General features: G+C 35.5%; 1 protein-coding gene across 7 annotated transcripts in view; it reads left to right on the forward strand.

Annotated features, from left to right (window-relative positions):
• ctnnd1 (catenin (cadherin-associated protein), delta 1) overlaps positions 1-20,608 on the forward strand; it is a 60,929-nt gene extending 40,321 nt beyond the window's left edge. For 3 of the 7 annotated variants that reach the window (XM_028460202.1, XM_028460117.1, XM_028459786.1), the window contains 14 exons: positions 587-737; positions 1,736-1,937; positions 3,285-3,402; positions 4,195-4,351; positions 7,279-7,296; positions 8,492-8,557; positions 9,437-9,564; positions 11,304-11,454; positions 12,016-12,211; positions 13,282-13,475; positions 13,552-13,599; positions 14,690-14,772; positions 16,026-16,074; positions 17,642-17,700. In XM_028460202.1, the coding sequence (XP_028316003.1) occupies positions 587-737; positions 1,736-1,937; positions 3,285-3,402; positions 4,195-4,351; positions 7,279-7,296; positions 8,492-8,557; positions 9,437-9,564; positions 11,304-11,454; positions 12,016-12,211; positions 13,282-13,475; positions 13,552-13,599; positions 14,690-14,772; positions 16,026-16,074; positions 17,642-17,700 (1,620 nt within the window). Of the gene's footprint in view, positions 1-586; positions 738-1,735; positions 1,938-3,284; positions 3,403-4,194; positions 4,352-7,278; positions 7,297-8,491; positions 8,558-9,436; positions 9,565-11,303; positions 11,455-12,015; positions 12,212-13,281; positions 13,476-13,551; positions 13,600-14,689; positions 14,773-16,025; positions 16,117-17,641 lie in introns of all 7 variants that reach the window. The other 4 variants (XM_028459957.1, XM_028459707.1, XM_028460035.1 and 1 more) reach the window with 4 other exon arrangements.
• The last annotated feature ends 4,069 nt before the right edge of the window (positions 20,609-24,677 follow it).

Consider the following 24,677-nt stretch of genomic DNA (forward strand, 5'->3'; position numbering starts at 1 on the left):
TTGTGCATTGTCAGTAACTATCTTTATTTAGATTTATCCTTAATGTTCTCACTTACAGTTGTTACAATGCCGTCATTATGTTGTCATGGTTACTTTGAGACTTCTACATAGTAGTTTCAGTGAAAAGAAACTTGTTGCACTTTATTTTATAATGGCAGTGTGTAACACTGCATTTTTTTCAGTGAAAATGTGCAAAAACACTAATAATAAATAATAAATAGGATGTTTTGAAGGAAATAGTTTTGACTCAATTTATACTCTGAATGATCAATATCTTCTGATTTTTCATCTCTACGTTTAATTTTGATATTAACTGGGTAGAATATTGCGATATGTCGCGATAATATCATAACCCACGTATCGCCATACGTATCGTATTGCAACATCCTTGCCAATACTCACCCCTAGTAAACCCTAAGACGGAATTTGGAAAAAATGTGGAATTTGACGACAAACAACGTTGTAGCGTGAGCAGCGGGAAGTGGTTTAATTCTCTAGTTCTCAGTGATGACTTGTGAAACTAAACAGATGAGCCTCCTTGTTTTTGCACGAGGAGTCGATGCTGAGCGTACCTTTGTGTTCACAGGTTCACTACGCAGCCTGTGGAGCCCTGAAGAACATCTCATACGGCAAAGATCCAGACAACAAGATTGCCATCAAGAACTGTGACGGCGTTCCGGCGTTGATCCGACTGCTGAGAAAGATCAGAGACCAGGACCTGACGGACATCATCACAGGTTAGACACAAGCTCTAAACAATAAACTAAACCAAGTCTAAACTGTCAAATCCAATGTTGCATGTCCAATTCTGCTTTTTGAGTAGATGTTAATGCACCAATTATAGGATATATGTAGTTTATCCTATACTTGTTTATATTATGTTAGCGGGCTAACTTTAAACAAGGAGGAACAGCTTCACAGAAAAGCACATTGTGTGAGGTTAAGAAGCGACAGAAATTCCTACGGACATTAAACTCAACATGATGCAGCGACCAAGTGTCTGTGTGATGCTTCACAGTGACATATCCAATTAAAATCAAGTCTTTTGTAGCATTAAAAATGTCAAATCATCAAACACAAGTCTAATGTCCTGTTTCATCAATAATTGGCACATCAGCAGAGCAGCTAAAGAGCCACACGTGGCTTGGGAGTCTCGGGTTGAAGAATCCTGGTCTAATAGCTTTAACCAGGTTCTGATTTCTTGTTTATGTTCTCAACCTTGGGTTCGGGACCCCATTTAGGCTCATGAAACACTGGAAGGGGGTTACCAGATGCCTTTAAGAAACGAAGAATATTTTCTGAACAATTTGAGCCTATTTTTGCTCTTTTAAATGCATTTTTATTACATTACTCCCATTTCTGACACTTCTTCATCAAATTTCAATGCCTTTTTGCGAATTTTTTTTCTGATTAACACAAGGATTTACATCTTGATCTAAGATGACTATATACTATGGCTGAAATAATACTAAACGTTCCTGGATAACAGTGGATATTATTCAAATGAATAAATAAATGTGGTTATCACAGATTCATAGAACAATGGACCATCATTTTGCTGACTTTATGGATGGACCCCATGACTGTTCTTCACTATTCATGCCTGTGTTCAACCACCTTCAGCCACAGTGGGGGTCCCCACTCTATGGAACCTTTATCTTGGGGGTCGTGTGCTTAAAAGGTTGAGAACCACTGGTTTGGTAAATAAATAAGTTTCTGCTCTCTTTTTTTGCAGGCACACTCTGGAACTTGTCGTCTCACGACTCTGTGAAAATGGAAATCGTGGATCACGCTCTGCACGCTCTCTCTGACGAGGTGATAGTTCCTCACTCGGGCTGGGAACGAGGGAGCAACGGAGCCGGAGGCGGAGAGGAAAACTGCAAACCCCGACACCTGGAGTGGGAGACGGCTCTGACCAACACGGCCGGATGTCTACGGTAAACAGAAGCAAACACTGCACAGCACATTTAGGAACAAATTTGTTTTTTATATATCTGTAATGTAGGACAGGATCAGATCTATCCTTTATACGTCTGTAACGTAGGACAGGATCAAATCTATTCTTTATACGTTTGTGATGTAGGACGGGAACATATCTATTCTGTATACGTCTGTAACGTAGGACAGGATCAGATCTATACTTTACACATTTATAACAGGACAAGAACATATCTATTCTTTATACATCTGTAACGTAGGACAGGATCAGATCTATTCTTTATGCGTCTGTGATAAAGAACAGGATCAGATCTATTCCTATATGTTTGTAATGTAGGACGGGGACTGATCTCTTCTGTATATGTATGTAACAAAGGGTAGGAACAGCTCTATTTTTTATATGTCTGTAACGTACAACATGATCAGATTTATTCTTTTACATCTGTAATGTAGGACAGGAACAACTCTTTTCTTTATACGTCTGTGACAAAGGGCAGGAACCAATTTATTCTTTATACGTCTGTAACAAAGGACAGGAACAGATCTATTCTTTATACGTCTGACAAAGGACAGGAAAACACAATTATGAATTATTGACATTTGTTTTGAATGTTTTGTGGGACATTTAGCTGAGCTTTGTTTTTACTAAAACAGTGTTTTAATGCAATGAATTCAGTTAAATGTTATTAATATCTTTCTTTTCTGTGATTTGTTTGTTGTTCAACTTTTGTGATGTTTTTCTTTAAAGCACTGTGAGCCACCATGTGCATGTGTGTGCGTGTGTGTGTGTGTGTGTGACAATGGTTTCTTTACAAATAAACCAGCCTTTCTTTTTAAAGGCTCTGCACTGTAGATCTGTGAGTGATTGTTCACAGCATTGACTCACACTGTGTTCAGACCTGTGCTTTTATCATCTTTGCATTCCTCTCCACTGCACACGTGATTAAAGAATCCTCCAGTCATTCACTTCACATTATTAATGGTTTTCTGATAAACTTGATCCTGGTGACAAATACAACTTTACTTTTTGAATAAACTTCATCTTAAAAATCTTAGCTTTTTAATATTCTTCTAAGGCAAGTTTTTGTTGTTTGTAGAGGAAAACCAGTCGGTTGTCACAGAGGAAAGAAGGAATAATAAAGATTTAAAGCTCATTTTACTTCTTTTCTGTTTAAAGCTGGTGTCAGTTTTCCATCCACAGTTCAGTCAGACCTGTGAGCTTCATTCTGTAACCTGATCCAGTAAAACCAGCACACTGAACTGGAGTTTCACTGGAACAACTGTGTTCCAGTGAGTGTTTTGTCATCACTTTGAAATCCCTCCTTTGTTTTGTTCTTCCACTAAAGAAACGTGAGTTCAGAACGAAGCGAGGCCAGGAGGAAGCTGAGGGAGTGCACAGGATTGGTCGACTCACTCATGTACATTGTGCAGTCGCAGATCGACCTCAAAGATGTGGACAACAAGGTCCGATTTAAACATGAATAATTGTTCTTTTCAATTCTTTTTTTTAGTACTAAATATCATTATATATCCTTTTAAATTCTATTTTTTACATAATAATGAGTAATAAATATCATTATATATTCTTTTTAATTATTTTTTTTTTACATAATGAGTAACACATTATATATTCTTTTAAATTATTTTTTGACATGAGTAATAAATATTAAAAAAAATAGTAGTTTAAGTTTTTATTCTATTTTTTTATAATAATGACTAACAAATATTATTATATATATTCTTTTAAAATATTTTTTTTTACATAATGGGTAATAAATAATATTATATATTCTTTAAAAAAAATTAATATAATAATGAATAATAAATATTCATTTTTTATTCTATTTTTACATAATAATGAGTAAGAAATACTATTATATATTCTTTTAAATTCTACTTACTTTTACATAATCATGAGTAAGAAATATTATTCTATATTTTCTGTATTAAATCCAATAAATGTAATAATTGTATTGAAGTGTTATAAATAGTGCGGTAATATAAAGATTTATAATACATAATCAAAATAAACATTCATTTTTAATGATTAAATAAAACTAAATAATAAAATGAAAGGGTTTTTTTTAATTTATTCAATTTTATTATTTTAAATATTTGTATAACCTTAGTGAATCGTGTTAAGTAAATATCATAGGTTTTCTAGCCTAAAATTCACCTATAATGATGAAACTGAAAACAAACACCTACCAGCTCCTATTTAATAGTATTTTAATGAGATTCTTATTTATTCCACAGCTAATAGAGAACAGCGTTTGCCTGCTGAGGAACTTGTCATATCACGTGCATCGTGAAATCCCAAACTTCGAACGCTACCAGGAGGCCGTGCCCATCAATCAAGGCCCCGCCCCCTCCAGCCAGAAGGGCGGCTGCTTCAGCTCCCGTAAAGGCAAAGGTAGGTTTCACTAGAGACGACCTCACGCTCCAACAGCAACGTGTGTGTGATGTCATCGTTAGCGTGGGGCTCGTACAAGAAAGCACAGCAACCCCTACTGTTGAGTATTGACTAGTTTGCTCATGGAGTAACACTGAGACACAATCTGTGTGACATCAACCGGTGGTGACAGCAGAATTAAACAAGACAAAAACACAAAAAACACATGACAATAAAGAAACATAAGATATGAAATAACAGCAAAAATTCACAAAACTCCAGCAAAAAAGAAAAGCTACAAAAAGGTTAAAAATTTTTTTTACCAAAAACACACAACAACCACAAAATTATGTACATTTAAAAAGTCATGAAACAACAGCAAAATAAGACAAAACTATTACACAAAAACATAACAAACAGACAAATAACATACAAAATAACAGCAAAAATGTATAAAATTCCAACAAAATCAACAAAAAAAACACAAAAAGATACAATATGACTGCAAAAAAGTAGAAAATGACACCAAACTAAATAGAATAATCAGACCAAAAACACGTCAACCACAAAATGAAAACAGCAAAAGTGCGACCATGGCTCAGGTGGTAGTGGGTCGTCTTCTGATCGAGAGGTTGGGGTTCGATCCCAGTACCTGACTATGTGTCGAAGTGTCCTTGGGCAAGACACTGAACCCTAAGTTGCTCCCAGTGGTCGACTAGCGCCTTGCATGGCAGTCCTGTCCCATTGGTGTGCGAATGTGAGAGTGATTGGGTGAATGAGCTGATGTGTAAAGCGCTTTGAGACTGATTCAGTGTGGTGATAAAGCGCTATATAAATCAAGTCCATTTATCATTTTTACCATGAAACAACAGCAAAAATAGACAAAACAATTACTAAATTAGACCAAATGTAATATTCTGAGAAACACGAGTAAATTGATATTATAAATCCGTGTTAACTGCTGACTCAGCGTGGATGTTCTCCTTCATTTAATGTCAAATAACATGGAGTGCTGCTATTCCCCAGTAAAGATAACACTAAGGAAGTAAGATTTAGCATATTTTTTTTATTGAGCAGATCATAAAAATCCCAGCATTTCTGTATATGAAAAAAGTGCAGTTTTAACTATTTCAACCCTAATTTATCTTTAACAGATTTGCTGCTAAACAGCACCCAGCAAAGCTGAGGATAACAGCTAAACATTGTTGTTTATTCTTAAATAATGATGATATACTATAGTCTTCATGTATTTGTATACACCAGCTCGTCATAAAATGAATTGCTGTGTGTTAATTATCAATAATATTAATAATATATTATTACTGAGTGATTCGTGGCTTTAAGTCTTCTGTTTGTTTGGTAGGAGGAGCTAAAACGACTCTTTTTATGTCGAAAGTTGCCGACTCCTGAGCTAGACTGATACTCACACGCACACACACACACACACACACAAAACGCCTCTGTGTCCCAGGAATGTGAATCCTTGTCCTTTCTGTAGCTGCTCTGTTTGTGTTTCACTGGGAGTATTGACTTGTCGTTAACTCCACAATGTGTTTTTTAACCCACCAGAAACATATATATATATATAAATAAAACATATTATAGTTATTATTGGAGCTGGGCATCATTTACCACATTAATTACTCATTATTACCTCTTTATATATCATTTAAATTGTGTGGAAAAATAAATACATCATCATTGGCAGATAATGTTTGACTATCACCTTTTTCAGCCGATAGTATTGAATGTAATCCAAGCCAAGCCCGGTTCGGACATAAAAAGAAGCAACGCAGAAGTCACATTACTGGTGAATCGAAACATTATTAATACATAATTAAATCAAAACCAAAAAAATGGATGTTACGTAAAACATGCACATGATGTGTGGAACCAGAGGTGGTGTAATAAATCTACTGGTGCTCCTCGTTTCTTGTGATCAACTTCTGTGTGTGTTGACGGCTGCTTTTGACATTTTACTGCCTTCAAAAAAGCTGTAATTGTTTTTGCAAAAGTGTCAAATGGTAGAAGTTCTAACATCTATTGTTCCTCACACCAGCCTCACAGTTGATAGTCAGTCACCAGTTTTTTTGGATACTATTTGGATCGTAACACCGCACCGTGACAGAAACGTGAGCAGATTTTTACGAGCTAAAACATCCACACACTGAATGAAAACATGAGCAGAACCAGAAAACTGCTGAAATAAAACCTAAACGGTCCTGTTGTGTGCGGAGACCTGGTCCAGGACCTTGGGAGGGAAACCAGGTGCAGCGGACTTCAGTTCTCTCTCTAATATCCCCGTAAATATCACACAAACAAAAGTTTAAAAAAAAAATGGGAAACACGCTGCTTATCTGCTTTTGTATTTCTCTTTTGGTTTTAAAACAAAATAACCACACTCCAAAATGAGAAGTGTGCACTTATTTTTTCCGGAGTTATTGCCCTTGTGCTGTTTTTTTTTACTCTGTTCGCGGTATCTTCAAAGGGGACAGCTTTTCTTAGAAATTGTTTAAGATAGTTAGTAATTTTATATTCTGATGTGATAATATTTTCATATGGATACATCTAAGTTCTTAGATTTAGGACATTTAGGAAAAGGTTGTGAGTTAGAGTGACAACCAATCTGACAGGGGATGTTGATGACTGTTTTCTTGTTATTAAAACTATTATTAATGCAATTTATTCACACAGTTATTTGGTAATTACAGCATCAGGGTCTGTGATGCGTGTGTGTACGATGATGAATTAAATCCCTACGTTTGCTCTGTGTCGCTGGCATGTTGTTGCTGTTTGTGTGTTGTTCAGTCACGGTGAGACACAAAGGGTTAATTAACTGGGTGGCTTCATTATGGCTGCTTTTCCTTTTTATTTATAATCAAATGCTCTCTCCTCCTCCTCCTCTGACTTTCTCCATCCCTCTGTTTCTCCGTGCTGTCGGGCTGCAGATGAGTGGTTTGCTAAAGGTAAGCGTTTCCTCTGCATGTGACTTCACTCTGCCTCCTGCTTTAGCTCCTGTGAGCTAATAAAGACAAGACTTATGCATTCTTACTAACAAACAACAAATTATTGTTTAATTGCATCCGTAGTTTGGTGTTTTCCCTTTGTGTTCCCCCAGAATTAAACGTACTAATTAGTATTGCACTGATACGGATCCAATAACTGATCTATTTGAACTTTTGAAACACAACTTTTTTAAATAAATGTTGAGAAAGTGATTGTTTTTATTCATTTTCCTCAATGCTTTAGTGTTAAAAATGACAATGATCAAATAAAAGTGCATTATTTACCTATAAAAAAAAGACAGCGAGAAAAAGAATAGATCTGTTCATGTCAAAGTTAAATGTACAAATCCAAACCAGGTAACAGGATAAGGTAATTACATCATCATAAGACGAGAACATTTCTGAATGTAAAAAAACATCTTCTCTACATTTTTCACAGCCTTTTTCTGACTGTCTGTGCGTTGATCGTTTCATATTCCTTCCGAATTGTGTAATTATTTTGATGTTTTTACCCAAAGGTCTATAAAAATTTCAAAGTAAAACATTTAAGCATTAAAAACCAAGTGTTTCTGACATTCTGTGCAGTGGTTGTTTCATAATTCATCTAAATGCTGTCATTTAAAAAAAAACAAAAAAAAAAAACTTCTGTATATCTTTTAAATTGCAACATTTTAGAAACATGTTATAGATTACATTGAATCTCAAACATTTGGAAACTCAGACTTAAAACAGTCTTAAATCAATTCCTGGAATCAAACCCAAGGCATTAAATATGAGAACTGCAATAAACAATGCTTTTTTTCTCTTTTTGTTGACAGTCTGTGCAGCGGCCGTTACATATAACTTCCAAACATTACCAAAATGATGCCGTCTCTTTAAATGATCCGTAAGGAAACTTGTGTTCCAAGTACTGTAGACGGTAAATATTCGAAAGAAATCCATAACATAACAGAGTCCACTCCCGCATGTTAGCATGGTTAGCTTAGCACGTGGCAGTGCAGGCTAAGTAGGGTCTATGTTTAAATTGTGTTATTGAGTCATGTTGCATCCCTAACATCAAACCACATCAGGAGAGAGAAGCACTAACGTGAAGCGCGTTATGTTTGGATGTCTTTAGTTTGTTTTCCACGACTGATTCTTTTAATGTTTCCTCCAGGAAAGAAAGACGAGGACGCTGCGGCGGATGTGATCGACATCCCTAAGAGGACCACGCCTGCTAAAGGTACTTACTCTGCTGGAGAGGTTGGGATGTATTTTCCTACAGTTAAAGCTAAAGCTGGACGATCAATGGATTAAAAGACATTAATCACGTCTGAAGGTTTGGGACAAAGTGGAAGAAGTAAAAGTTAATTCAACGTTCCCGTTTAGATTTCGTAGTTTTAACTGGGATTAAATTAAATACATATTTTGTCTGCGGGCCAAACAACATTAAAGAATTATAGAATAAAATAAAGGAATGTGCATTTCAATGTACGTTTAATTTCCAAAAAAGCCAACAAACTTCAAATAATTTTATCTCACTGTCACTATGATTAATAAAATCTAAAATGATATTTTGATTAAATGAATGAGGAAAATTATTTACTATTTATTATTTATTCACTTTATTTACTTAGTTTAAAATTATAAATTGATCGATCTGCTCATCTGTGTTTTTTTTTTTTGTTTTTGTTTTTTACTTTTAATTTAAAAAAAAATTCAATTTTTTTTTTTAATGGAAAACAAGATTTAGTCACATTAGTCAACAAAATGATAAATAATGTATTTCAATTATATAATACAATATATACTATTGGAAGACTTTTTTTTCTATACCTTTTTTTTAAGGTTTTCTTAAACACTTAAAGTGGTGTGACACATATACATTGTTAAGTCATCAACTTGGTGGTGAATCAACACGTCCTTATTGTCCGGTAGTAGAAGTGGCGACTTTAAAGAAATGAATGTCTCTAATCCAAAGTCATCTTAAAAATGCTTTAAAGGAGAGATAAATTAGTGAAGATTGTACTTTGGTTGTGGAAATAATGTAACTGAAAATAAAATGGTATAATTTGAGGCTGAATTCTTGACAAACTTCTTTCTCCATCCTCCGTCACTGCAGGCTATGAGCTGCTCTTCCAGCCCGAGGTGGTCCGAGTCTACACGTCTCTGCTGAAGGAGTCCAAAAACCCGACCGTCCTCGAAGCCTCAGCCGGAGCCGTGCAGAACCTGTGCGCCGGACGCTGGACCGTAAGTTGTGCTTTATTAAAGAAGATCCAAACCTGCATCGAGTATTAAACACGCTTGTCTCAGCGTTAATGTACATGAATGAATGAATGGGTGATCCACACTTTTTTTGTTCTGCTTTGAGATTTAGAGCTGCCTGGTGTTCTGTGATCCGCTTGTAAGCCTTAAAGGTTTGGATCGCAGACGCCAGGTCACGCTGAACCTGGATCTCATTGTTTATCCAACGGTTGATTACTAAGGGCTTCGTTTTCAAACCGTAGTCGGCTAAAGCAGGGGTTCTCAACCTTGGGGTTGCGAGACACTGGAAGGGCGTCATCAGATGTCTTTAGGAAACTATGAATATTTTCTGAACAGTTTGACAATTTTTGCTTATTTTTATCCTTTTTCTGCAACTACACCAAACTTGCCATATTTTAACATGTTTCATCACTTTTTCTTGTCATATTTTTGCTCTTTTTAATGCATTTTTGCTACATTACTCCCATTTCTGCCACTTCTCTATCACATTTCAATTCCTTTTCTGCACATCTTGGCACTTATGAACTCTTTACACCACTTTTCCCACCTAGTGACGCATATGTTAACCCATTATCGACACTTTTAACCTCTTTTCACCATATTTAATGCTTATTTTTGCCAATTTAACCCCATTCACAATTCACCATGCCATTATTTGCCAGTTTAAACTAATTGTTCCAATACTGACAATTTGAACCCTTTTTACCTGTTTTTCTGTCTATTTTTTGGCACTCTAATTTGCAACTTTCAACCAATTTTTGTCGTTTTTAAAATCTCATTTCACCACCTTTTCCACCGCTTTTGGTAATTTTCAACCCATTTTATTTATGATTAAAACAAGGATTTACATCTTTAAGATTACTACTAATATACTACTAAACGTTCCTGGATAACAGTGGATATTATTCAGATGAATAAATAAATGTGGTTATCACAGATTCATAGAACAATGGACCATCATTTTGCTGACTTAATGGATGGACCCCAAAAATCTCTCCCCTTTATTCCCCCTTATAAATGGCCCTGTCTCCACATGACTGTTCTTCATTGTTCATGTCTGTGTTCAACCACTTTCTGGTACAGTGGGGGTCCCCGGTCTCTGGAAACTTTATTTCGAGGGTCGTGAGCTGAAAAGGTGGAGAACCACTGGGCTAAAGAATGAATGATTGAAATGGTGATAGTTGTGAAATGCGATCGGTCTGTGAGCACCTTCAGTCTGTAGCTTCCTCTGACAGAGCGGACCTTTGTGTCTCTTAGAGAATGTAAACAATGCTTCTTCTTTGACTGCAGCCACTCCTGTCTGTGGGATTTGAGGTGACACATTCTTCACTGAAGTCACAAAGACAAACGCTGTCAGCTTTAGTGGATTATTACCACACAGACAGTTGTACTGTACGTTATCATATGTTTGTTGAACACCTTCAACAATAATTCACCTTGCAGAGTAGAAAAAGTATTTTCTGTAGATCCCTCTGATTTCTTCCTCATTGTGTTGTTAGTTGTAGTCTTTGCTCACCTTATATGTCTAACTCTTGTACTTCAGTTGCGTATATATCTGTCGCTTCTAAGAACATATATCAGTGGAAATATTCACAGATAATCACAGACTTGTATGTTGAATGATTTAAGTTTTTCCTGGAATTTTCACTTGGAACAAAGTCATCCTGGAGGCTTTGTCGAGCTGGATGTTTGAATCTAAACGAGCCGTAATGTGTGTGTTTTAGTATGGTCGATACATCCGAGCCTTACTGCGTCAGGAAAAGGGTTTACCGATGATGACTGAGCTGCTCGCACACGGTAACGACCGCGTGGTCCGAGCCATGTCCGGAGCGCTGCGAAACCTGGCCATCGACGCACGCAACCGCGACCTACTAGGTGAGACTTACAGCTACCACCATAAGAGACTTAAAATGAAAGAGACTTCACTCGTATTTAAGATCTACAATCAAGGCTTCAGAGAGAATTAAGATTTCACTTCATCTTAAGTTCGGAGACTTGATTTTGAGTTCAATAACAAGATGAAACTTGACTTGGATTCAATTCAGTCTTTGCTGATACAGTACATTTTACTTGTACAGTACTTGATCTAAAAGACAAGACCACCTGTTTTAAGCTGAAACTCAAAAGACTTGAGACTCAAGTCTAGAATTGAAAAGACTTGAGACTCAAATCTAGAATTTAAAAAACTTGAGACTCAAATCTAGAACTTAAAAGACTTGAGACTCAAGTCTAGAATTTAAAAAACTAGAGTCTTGACTTGGGCTAGAGCTCAATAGACTTACGACTTGACTTGGTCTGGTACTGGAAGACAAAACTTCTATTGGATTTAATGAGATTTGATTGAGACTTGACTTAGATTTAAGTTGTAAGACAGATTTCTGATATAGGATTAAGACCTGGCTTGGATTGAAGGTTTGAGCCCACTGGTGTTTGCAGGGAAACATGCGGTGCCTCATCTGGTGGCCGACCTTCCTGGTGGTGGTCAGAGTCAGCCGGTGCGAGCGCTATCGGAGGAGACGGTGGTGTCTGTGCTGAGCACGCTACACGAGGTGCTCGGCTCCAGTTTGGAAGCCGCCAAGACGCTCCGGGCCTCGCAAGGAATCGAGAGACTAGTGCTCATCAACAAAGACGGGTGAGTCTTTTGCAAACCACTTTACCCTTTGACCATGATCAGCCACACCGCTATGTGCTAGGCTAACTCAAACAGGTGGGATTAGTCACTATGTGCTAAGCTAACCAAACATAAGGCACTGGTCTCTGGTTTGGAGTTCCTTCAGTCTCAGAGAACGGCAACACATTTACCGTCTGCAATACATGGAAAGCAAAGATTAATCTTGAAGTTTCCTTATCCGTCACCTGGAAAGATACACAACAGGATATACAATACATGACGTCAGACACACTAGAACACACTATTAGTGGGTGAACAATCACGTTCGTGATTGTTCACCCACTAATAGTGAACATGAGCTGGGTTTAGACAGGTTAGTTTTACCCTACTGATGATGTGTTGTTGCAGTAATAATCCTGCAACATGACTCCAAAAACACAATAAAACAACAACAAATTGCACAAAAAACACCAAAAGGACATTGAACGACAAAACAACAAAAATGAAAAAGTAACTAATAAAACACAAAATAAACAACAATACAGTAAATTAAGTTTTTTTTAAATGTGCAAAACAAAAACACACAACAAAGGTGTCACAAAGACACAAAATAAAAACATGCAACATGACATGAAAATAGATTTCCAGATGAGGAAGAACATCATACGGACGGTATGAAAGAAGTGGAAATGACTCATTGTTATGAATTGAGTTGGAAAAGTTTACTTCCTGGATAATTCCAGCAAGTTCTTTTTGAATAATATGCTGAGGTTTCATTTATTCAGGCAACTTTTTTTCTCAGGAAATTTACTTTGATCTCCTGACATCAAAGATCAGGATCTTTGATTTCCTGAGTTTTTGAAGACAAAAAAAAACCTTGCGGGAATTATTACGCAGAAATCAAGGACACATCAAAGCGATCAGCAAAAGCCTCTGAAGAAGACTGGCAGTTGACAGTCGAAACATATCAGAAGATCAAAGTGAAAAAAATTGTCTGACTAAATGAAACATTACTTCCTGGTTGTTGTGTTGTGAAACAAGCTGTTTGTGAGTTGGTGATGATGTTTCCTTTGTGCTTTTGTGAACATCAGGAACCGCTCTGAGCGGGAGGTGCGTGGTGCCGGCCTGGTGCTGCAGACGGTGTGGGGCTACAAGGAGCTGAGACGCACTTTGGAGAAGGACGGCTGGAAGAAGACGGACTTCATGGTGAACCTTAACCCTCCAATCAGCAACAACCGCACCAACGGAGGCTACGAGGACAGCACGCTGCCACTCATAGACAAAGGTCAGCAGCAGGAAGTCTAACACTCACTAGGACTGAGGCAGGAAGGAGTTACTGAGCTGATGTTTGTTATTCACAGGTGGACAAAATGACAGAGAAATGATTCCCATGAATGATTTGGGACCAGGTGAGTCGGACACCAGGAAGTGCACTGACAATTTATTTATTCATCTTTTTATTAAAGTTATCTAATTATGTATTTATTGATTTATGATTTTATTTATCTATCTCTTTTTTGTTTGGTAATATTTTTAATTAATTATTATTATCATTATTTATATACATTTGTTTATCTTAAATCATATCATTATTTCAGCATGTATTACATTGTACTTACAAAGATTAAATCCTCCTTTTCTTTTATTTTAAAAGATTTTGTCGATTGATTTTCATCTTTGTGCTAATTTTGGATATTTATCCCTGTAAGTGCTTTACATGTTCACTCATTGGCTGCCAGCCATTTTCAGAACAGCAACCCCCACCCCCCCCCCCTTCCTGCCAGACATTTTAGAGCATTTTGACTAATTTTGAAGACCGACAGAATATTTTGTACTATGACTATGTAAAATCTGAAACCGTATTCTGAAAGAATAGACTCTACTTTCATTTAAAAAAAATTCTAGTATGTTTCCTTCTTCCATAATCTACAGTTGAATATAGGTAAGTTTCACACAAAACGCCTGTTTCTGAGCAAAAAGCTGAGAAAAAAGTCTTTTTCTGAAGAAAAAAAGTCAGTGAATTTGAGGCTAAATTTTTGCTTTAGTGACACTAAAGCTTGTCTTTACATCATTAAATGATTTAAATAATTGATAACATAATAATAATATAATTAATGTAATTAATTTCAATTCAGGAGCTTTACCGATTTTTAATTTAAATTAATTTGAATTTGAATTTGAATACTTATTGTAATTTATTTTATTTATTTTCTATTTATTGTAATTTGAAATGTCTATTTTTGATGTTAATTTAAATTTGATGGAGTCATTTTTAAAATGACTCCAAGAAAAAAATATTTTAACATGAAACAGTATTTGATATTTAAATCTTAAGGTTTTAATTTTATTTTCTATTAAATCATTATTTTGATTTCATTTCTTAAAATATTAAATATAGTTTATTTTGTTTTTCCAGCTGCAGATGAACACAGTGTATGGCCTGTGCTTTGTGATGTGTGTAATAATGATGATAATAATAATGTTTGTGGTGCTTTACAGATGCTTACTCCACACTGGAGCAAAGTGGGAGGAAGAACACTGTGGATAAAACACTGGAGCCTTCTGACAAAGAAGCTGCTCAGGTAAAGACACACACACGTTACATAAATCATATTTTTAACCATAAACATTTGCTTGGTCTTTGTTTACGAACAAAATAAATGCATTCATTAATTTTCAGCTCATTCTTCTGCACATTACAGGAAATGAACCACTAGGGGGCGCTGAGTCAGCTGACTTTTTTATGTTAAAGTAAAGAAAAAAGTTTTTAAAAAAATAACATTTATCGTAGGGATGCCATGATGTCGACTTTTAACTTTTACGGTCGATAAATAACAGAAAAGGGATTATTAAATAATTTATAACATCAGATGAACGAAACAAAGACTTTGTGAAGGTGTTTTCTCACAGTTTGCTGTTTTATATTCTATTTAAAGGGAAACAATAGTTTTACAATTGAAAACAAGTTTTAAAGAGATTTAATATTAATACAGAATATTATAAAAGTCTTACAAATTTGACTTCACAAATAAAACAAAATGAACCTTAGTATTGAAAAAACTTTTAAGAAAGGACGTAAATGATGCCTTGCCTTATTTAAAATGCAAAAATGTTTTTGAAGACTAATAATGAGTTTTTTGTTCTTAAACTATTTTGTTTTTGTGATTTATCATTAATTCAGACAGTTTTATTTATCATTTTTCTGCTTTTCCCTGCTAAACTTTTTATTTGATAAAAAATGTATTAGAAAACACACGATTACACAGGAAAGCACATTTTCGTGACATTTCTTTTCTATGGCCCGTTTTTAAACTGTGAAATTTAAATCTGTAATGTGTAGTTTAGGTTTATCCATCGACTAGTGATATTTAAACTAAAACCAAAGGCTTTTGATTTGTGTTCTTTATAAGTTGATGCCGTCTTAAATTTTTAGCAGTTAAGAAAGTTTGATCACACGTTTCTTATCAATGAATAAAACACGTTGAAATGAGTTGAATGCAGATATATTCCCATGTTTCCTTTTCATCTCTAACACTGTGTGTAAGTTGTGTTTCCTCTTCCTCTACAACTCATCTCTTTTCCTGAGCCGAGCACCTCAGCCCTGCTGATGTCAGCGTTTGGTTGCGTGTGAATGGACGCGTTCCCACGCACACCCACGGACGGCGAGCGCTAACACGCTTTCACATGTCGACGCCGCAGCAGCTCGACATGTGAAATCCAGCGTGAACCTTCAACTAACTGCTGTAGCCTTCAGCTAACATCTCCGCCTGCATCTCTCTCTCCTCTGTGGGTCCCTTCCTCTCTCTGTCTCTCTTTCTCTCTCACTCACTCTCAGGGCGGCTTCAGAAGACAGCCCTCTTTGCCTCTGCTGGACTCTTACGATGGTTAGGCCACACCCTCAGTGTCACACTGCATGTGAGCGCATGGTATGTGGTGTCCAACGCCTGCACGGCCTAACCTGTGACTGTGTGTGTTCGTGACAGTATACTAATCTCTGCTCATGGTTTTCACGCTGCTCCTTTGCTCCCCCTGCTGGTTCAATGTTTTTTTTTTTTTTTTTTTTGTTTTTTTTTTTATAAATGTGCCAAAAAAATGTGTAAACCCAGAAATCTACCACAAGATAACATGATCACTTATCAAACTATAACATGTGCTGGTACAAGCAGTCAATGTCACAAATCTGTCACAAGATAAAATGATCACTAATCAAATAACAACACCAGCTGGTTTGAGCTCTCAGTTTTTCACAAATCATTTACAAATAAACATGATCACTAGTCAAACCATAACACTAACAGTTTCAATCAACCAATGTGTGACAAACCGTTTACAAGATAACATGATCACTGATCAAATCATAACACCAACGAGTATGGGCATTTATTTTTCAGAAACCAGTAAAAAGCTAACATGGTCACTAATCAATGCATAACACCAACAGGTATAAGCACTATTTTTTTCACAAACCAGTCACAAGACAACATGATCACTAGTCCAACCATAACACTAACAGTTTCAATCAAACTTATGTATGACAAACCATTCACAAGATTACATGGTCACTAATGAAACCACAACACCAACTGGTATCACCATATATTTTTCGTGAAACCAGTCACAAAATAACATGATCACTTGTCAAACCACAACATCAACAGGTTCAATTGATCAATGTCTGAAAAATCAGTCACAAGTTAACACAATCACTAATCGAACCTTAACACCGGCTGGTACGAGCACTCAATTTTGAGGCCAACAGGAGAACATATTTACACTATTAACATGCTTCAGATCACATTGTTATTTTATCACACACACACACACACACACACACACACACACGGGCGGGACGACAACAACACATCCAGTCTTAACAATCATTCAGTCACAGATTGTTGATACACACAAAAAGCAATAAAATGATTGATATGCAACCAAAAGAATCACCTTAAAGGTAGAATCATGTGCAATAATTACCAGTAACCAGTAAACCTGTACTGACTGGTGAAACTGCTAACTGCTAAGTGCTCGTACCTATTGTTGGTGTTAGGGTTTGACTGGTGACCGTGCTACAGTGTGACTGGTTTCTAATTACGCTGACAGATCATCACGTTGTGTTTTTATTTGTATTGTGATGAACGAGCGGTGGAGGATAATATAAACAAAGACTGTGAAGTGTCACCACTTATAATGATTACCAGTTGAACTGATACACCCACAGGTAAACTGATCTTTTATGTGTTTTTATGTTCTCTGGATCATCAAACCTGGAACAATAAATATATCAATGATCAGGCATTTGTGTGTATATATAAATATATATGATGTATATAGTATATATTGACTGTGATGATGTTGTGTGTTATTTTCTTCGTCTCCCGTGTTGAATTTTTCCCCTTTTTTTCCAGTTCAACGTGGTTAAAACTTTCACATTTTTTTTTTGTTTTGCAGAAAATCTGATTGTGTGCGTCAGTGGACGACAGGCCCCGCCCACTTACTGCCCCTGCTGAACTGACGATAGGAATCAACCGTCTGTCTCTCTCTCTCTCGCTCTCTCGCTCGCTCGCTCTGTTACATTCCCTGGAAAACCGCCGTGGATCTCTGATCACTAATGCACTGGGAACCACTGGATGGGATTCACCACGGTTTTCCTGCTCCGTAATAGAAGAACTTCAACCCGAGTATTCCCACCTTTTTCCACAATAACTTACACTACAAACACCATCGTTTCCAGGCTTTTCGTGCCTCTTTTGTCGGCTTCTGTTGTTATTGTTGTGTTGGTCGCCCTCGCTTTTCCTTCCTGTGCCAAAGCTTCTCCTTCCTGTCCGGATTTGCTGCTGCGTTTTTTTAAGTATTCCACGCGGCAACACGTTAAAAATGATTGGTACAGCTTATTCTGGATCTTTTAGGGAGACTTTAAAGTGTTTTTCTCCTTCGTATCCTCATGAATGTGTAAAACTGAGTAACTGGACAGCCTGGCTTGTCTGGACTTTGCTCGCGTGTACGTTTTACATACTGTATTTAGGACATCCTCAGGCCTCAGAGTGAGCTGTCAGGTATCAGAAAAACCTCTGTCATTGGTCAAACCAAACTGACTCATGACTCAGCAAATCCTCCTTCAGATGAAATGGCCTCAGGCTTCAAAATAAGTCGTCAGACACGACATGGTGTTTTATTTTGAAGGAACTGGAAGTACACATGGAAAAGTAAGTTGAAAAGCAGTACTTTCCTTTTATTTTCTGAAAGTTAAGATATATTAACGCATTGTTTAATAAATAAATACATATAAATGAAACGTTAATACATCTTAACCTTTAAAAAGAAATTGAAAATTACAGCGTTCAACTTACCATCAAACCCGCAGCAGCACATATGGATGACGTCTTGTGTATTTGTGGTTTCTTCAAAATAAAACATATCATGTTTTATGTCCTGACTTTTATTTTGAAGCTTGAGCTTCGTTGTCATTTTTGACCGAAGTTTTGCTGAGTCATGAGTCAGTTTGGTCTGATACATGACAGAGGTTTTCCTGAGACCTGGGGATGTTCTAAAATGTACACCGTACATGTGAGTGAAAAGAAGCTTCTACGTACACTACAAAACGCTGATTTCTATTGGTCGGGCCGAACGCAACGCTGAAAACTCTTTTTTTCTCTCTGGGTCACATCCATGTGCCATGTGCAGCTCCTCCTCTGGTGTTTTTCCTCCTTCATAAACTGACTAAATGTGTTGATGGAGAGCCTGGTTCACCCACGTGTTGGAAAAGGTCAGGAACGCTGAGCAGAAATTATGATGGGAGCAGGAACTTGTGTTCTGAATGAATGATCGTCTTTTTCAGAGCGTTCTCCACATTACAAACACTAATTACCAAGCCTTACATTTCTCCTTCATTTGCTCGTTGTAGCCTCGATCACTTCATCCATCCAAAGCCGTCCTGGCATTCCACATGGCTGCTGCTGCGTTTTTCCGCATCTGTTTAAAAAACCGAACGGTTGTGCCATTTACAGCTGTTTCAGGATGGTTCTGTTCTCATAAACTCACAAAAAGTGTGCACGAGGTGTTTTTTAGACCGCTCACATAGGTGAAAAATTACTAAAACGTTCAAACACTACAAAGTGATTTCCTTGTTTTGGTCGCGTCTTCCCGTTATGTTTCTGTGCCAAACATGGTCTTTTCTTTCTGAATTGCTGCTGCTTTTTGTTTCGTAATCGAACATAAATGCAGAGCTCGGCTGATTTGGGTTAAAAGTCTGGAACGCTGAGCTGTGGACACAGATCATTGATCGTCAGCTCTGCAGGAATCAGGGATAAAATCGTCTTTCTCTGAGCGTTCTCACATTACAAACACTAATTATTCAGCCTTACGTTTCTCCTTTATTTGATTGAGCCTCACTTCATCCATCCTAAACCGTCCTGGCGTTCCACATGGCTGCTGCTGCTGCGTTTTTCCGCATTGGTTAAAAAACCCCACGGTTGTGCCATGTACAGCTGTTTCTGGATGTTTAAAATGTTTTAGATTGTTTGCACGAGGTGTTTTTTTACGAATTTGACAAGCTCGAATTTTACTCACGTGGACGAAAAGTTTGGAATGATGAAGATGGATAAAAGCACTAAAACGTTCAAACACTACAAATGATAATTTTTTTTGTTTTGGTCGCACCTTCCCGTCACTTTTCTGTGCCAAACAGATGCTGGATTCCCCTTGTAATCAAACAAAAATGCAGAGCTCGGCTAATGTTACTTAAAAGTTGGGAATGCTAAGCTGTGGAAAGTGTAATCGGAATTTTTTTGGAGACACTCTTTGTTCCAAATGTGTTTCGGAGCTTAATGAGGACTGTACTAGTTGGATTTCCTGAAAGAAAGATACTTTAAAGCACTGTTCTGGGTTAGAAAAAAGTGTTTTTTCTTTGATTTTTCCTGAATCTTCCTTCTTCAGCGTTGCCTTCGCAGTTTTTTAATAAAATAAATAAAGTTTAGTGGTGGGAAACGTTGGCACACGGAGACATCATAGATCACAGCTTTCCTGTTAGATAAGCCAGGAACAGATGAATAAAAGCACATTTAAACTTATATATACCAGAGAATATTTGTTCGTTTGAATGGGTTTATGTATTTCTTTAGGTTGTTTTGTTTTTTTTTTATATATTGATTTGGGTGTAATTGTTTCGGGTGCTTTTGGGTGAAAAAAAAAACCGCTTTATGCAATCAGTTTGTTTTCTACGTGTTTGATTGAGAGCTTTGAGTTCTTGTCTTAATAAACAGCAACAGAAGCGCGTTAAGCATTGGTCTGAGCCTGTAACATCAGACCGTGTCGCTCACCTTAATCTCTGCCTTGGCTCTTAAATGTTGCACATTCTCATTTATGGATGGATTCTGTAACTAGCAATAATGTTTTTAATAAAAATCAAATTCAGATCTGTGTCTCTGCTGTCGCATTACCTTTGTTTTTACTGAATCCCTGATACAACCTGTTTATTACTGCTTATTTATGTCGAAAAATAAATACAAATACACGCAAAACTTACATTTAAAAACAAACTCAATAACCTTAAGTTGTTTATCTGTTTATTGCAGTAAGAAAAAAATGAGAAACACGTTTTATATTCACAGGAAACACTTAAAAAAATAAATAAAAATTGTGTGTGTGTATATATATATATATACAGTATATATTAGATATTTATTGATTTGCATTTTTATTTGTTTAATTGTGAGTCAGCTTTTGAAAATTACTGGTGGAGATTATTTTTCTTTGTTTATTTACATTTTGGTCAATTTTAATTGCAAATTGTTGAAAAAAAAATACTTTTCCAAAATCCTGCAATTTTTTAACAATAGTCCACCTAAAATTTGCGGCCCACTTGAGATCAAACTGGTTCATATTTGGCTCTTGAACTAAAATATGTTTGACACCTTGGTCTATATGTTTCCATTTGTACTGTATGTATATACACATACATTATATACAACAACCATGAAAGACTCATGTTTATTTACAGTGTAAAAAGTTATATATTTAACATAAATCTGATCAGCTGTAATGGTTTAAATGGTGCTCATGTTGTCTTGTGACTGATGTAGAAACTGTAAATGGTTTTAAAGTGTGTTTAGTTTTTTATGCAGTGGAGGTAAAGTCTCTCTCTGAGGATTCTCTCCATCTGCTGATGAATGTCACACCAATGTGACGCTCTCCGGTTCATCTCGTCACCACAAAGAAGACTGCTGGCTCACACTGGGCGCTAGGCGGGGGTACACCCTGGACAGGGAGCCAGTTCATCGCAGGGCAACACATACACTCATATTCACATTCACTCCTACGGGCAAATTAGAGACTCCAATCAACCTTACAGTCATGATTTTGGAGGAAGCATGCAAACTCCACTCAGAAAGGACCCTGGTGTCTACCCCAGGAATTGAACCCAAGACCTTCTTGCTGTGAGGCAGTCGGGCGAACCACTAAAACACAGGGAAGGCATAAAAATGAGCAATAAAGATTAAAACGCCAAAAACGGAGGTAAGTAAAGCATTAAAACGGACAGAAAAATTTAAAACATCTAAAATCAAAGGTAAGGCATAAAAACACAAAAAAACGGTTCAAAACCGAAGTAAGGCATAAAAATGAGCCTGTTTTTATGCCTTACTATAGTCTTACCTCAAAAAAAAAAAAAATTGAAAATGTTTCCAAACTTATGCTTTACTATAGTCTTACCTCAAAAACAAAAATTCAAAATTTTTAGGCGCAATTAAAAAATTTCGCCCGTTTTTATGCCTTACTATAGTGTCCTCAAAAAAAAAAAAAATTGAAAATGTTTCCAAACTTATGTCTAACTATAGTCTTACCTCAAAAAGATATAGGCTTCTGTTTTTAGGCAAAAAAAAACTTGCCCGTTTTTAGCCCTTACTATAGTCTTACCTCCGTTTTGAGGCGTTTGAAATTTTTTCGCCTGTTTTTATGCCTTACTATAGACTTACCTCAAAAAAAAAAAAAAAAATCAAAATGTTTCCAAACTTATGCCTTACTATAGTCTTACCTCTAATATATATAAATAGATATTAAGATTGAAATGCATTTGAATTTTTTTTGCACTTTTTATGCCTTATTATAGCCTTACTTCTGTTTTTAGGCAATTCAAAATTTTCACCTGTTTTTTTTTACCTCAAAAAATGAATAAATAAATAAATAAAAAATGTTTCCAAACTTAAGCTTTACTATAGTCTTACCTAAAAAAAAAATTAAATAAAAAATTCAAAATGTTTCCAAACTTATGACTTACTATAGTCTTTCCTCCATTTCGAGGCATTTGAAATTTTTTCGCCTGTTTTTATGCCTTACTATACTCTTACCTCAAAAAAAGAAAAAAAATTGAAAATATTTCCAAACTTATGCCTTACTATAGTCTTACTTCAAAAAGATATATATATTTAGATTGAAATGCGTTTGAAATTTTTTTGCACTTTTTATGCCTTACTATATATAGCCTTACTTCTGTTTTTAGGCAATTAAAAATTTTCGCCCATTTTTATACCTTACTATCGTCTAACCTCAAAAAAAAAAAAAAAAAAATTCAAAATTTTTAGGCAATTAAAAATTTTCGCCCGTTTTGAGGCCTTACTATAGTCTTACCTCAAAAAAAAATAAATAAATAAATAAATAATGTTTCCAAACTTATGCTTTACTATAGTCTTACCTAAAAAAAATAAATAAATAAAAAATTCAAAATGTTTCCAAACTTATGCCTTACTATAGTCTTTCCTCCGTTTTGAGGCGTTTGAAATTTTTTCGCCTGTTTTTATGCCTTACTATAGACTTGCCTGAAAAAAATATATATTAAGATTGAAATGCGTTAAAAAAATTTGGCACGTTTTTATGCCTTATTATAGACGTACCTCAAAAAAAAAAAAAAAAAAAAAAAAAAAATTGAAAATGTTTCCAAACTTATGCCTTTTTTTGACTTACCTCAAAAAAATATATACTAAGATTGAAATGCGTAAAAAAAAAAATTCACCCGTTTTTAGGCCTTACTATAGTCTTACCTCAAAAAAATATATACTAAGATTGAAATGCATTAAAAAAAAAAAATTGGCACGTTTTTATGCCTTACTATAGCCTTACTTCTGTTTTTAGGCAAAAAAAAATTTTTGCTCGTTTTTAGCCCTTACTATAGACTTACCCCAAAAAAAAAAAAAAAAAAAAAAAAAATTGAAAATGTTTCCAAACTTATGCCTTACTATAGTCTTACCTCAAAAAAAAAATATATTAAGATTGAAATGTGGTAAAAAAACTTTGGCACGTTTTTATGCCTTACATAGCCTTACTTCTGTTTTTAGGCAAAAAAAAAATTTCGCCCGTTTTATGCCTTACTATAGTCTTACCTAAAAAAAAAAAAAAAAAAAAAAAAAATTGAAAGTGTTTCCAAACTTATGCTTTACTATAGTCTTACCTCAAAAAAAAAAAAAAAAAAATTCAAAAATTTTTAGGCAATTAAATATTTTCGTCCGTTTTTAGGCCTTACCTCCGTTTTGAGGCGTTTGAATTTTTTTTTGCCTTTTTTTATGCCTTACTATAGTCTTACCTCAAAAAAAAAATTAAAAATGTTTGGCAAGTTTTTATGCCTTACTATAGCCTTACTTCTGTTTTCAGGCAAAAAAAATTTTCGCCCGTTTTTAGGCCTTACTATAGTCTTACCTCAAAAAGATGTATATTAAGATTGAAATGCGTTAAAAAAAAATTTGGCACATTTTTATGCCTTACTATAGCCTTACTTCTGTTTTTAGGCAAAAAAAAAATTTTCGCCCGTTTTTAGCCCTTACTTATAGTCTTACCTCCGTTTTGAGGCGTTTGAAATTTTTTCGCCTGTTTTTATGCCTTACTATAGACTTACCTAAAAAAAAAAAAAAAAATTGAAAATGTTTCCAAACTTATGCCTTACTATAGACTTACCTCAAAAAAATATATACTAAGATTGAAATGCGTAAAAAAAAAAATTCACCCGTTTTTAGGCCTTACTATAGTCTTACCTCAAAAAAATATATACTAAGATTGAAATGCATTAAAAAAAAAAATTGGCACGTTTTTATGCCTTACTATAGCCTTACTTCTGTTTTTAGGCAAAAAAAAATTTTTGCTCGTTTTTAGCCCTTACTATAGACTTACCCCCAAAAAAAAAAAAAAAAAAAAAAAAAATTGAAAATGTTTCCAAACTTATGCCTTACTATAGTCTTACCTCAAAAAAAAAATATATTAAGATTGAAATGCGGTAAAAAAACTTTGGCACGTTTTTATGCCTTACATAGCCTTACTTCTGTTTTTAGGCAAAAAAAAAATTTCGCCCGTTTTATGCCTTACTATAGTCTTACCTCAAAAAAAAAAAAAAAAAAAAAAAAATTGAAAGTGTTTCCAAACTTATGCTTTACTATAGTCTTACCTCAAAAAAAAAAAAAAAAAAATTCAAAAATTTTTAGGCAATTAAATATTTTCGTCCGTTTTT

Source organism: Gouania willdenowi, chromosome 1, assembly GCF_900634775.1.
Source record: "Gouania willdenowi chromosome 1, fGouWil2.1, whole genome shotgun sequence".
Classification (NCBI taxonomy): domain Eukaryota; kingdom Metazoa; phylum Chordata; class Actinopteri; order Blenniiformes; family Gobiesocidae; genus Gouania; species Gouania willdenowi.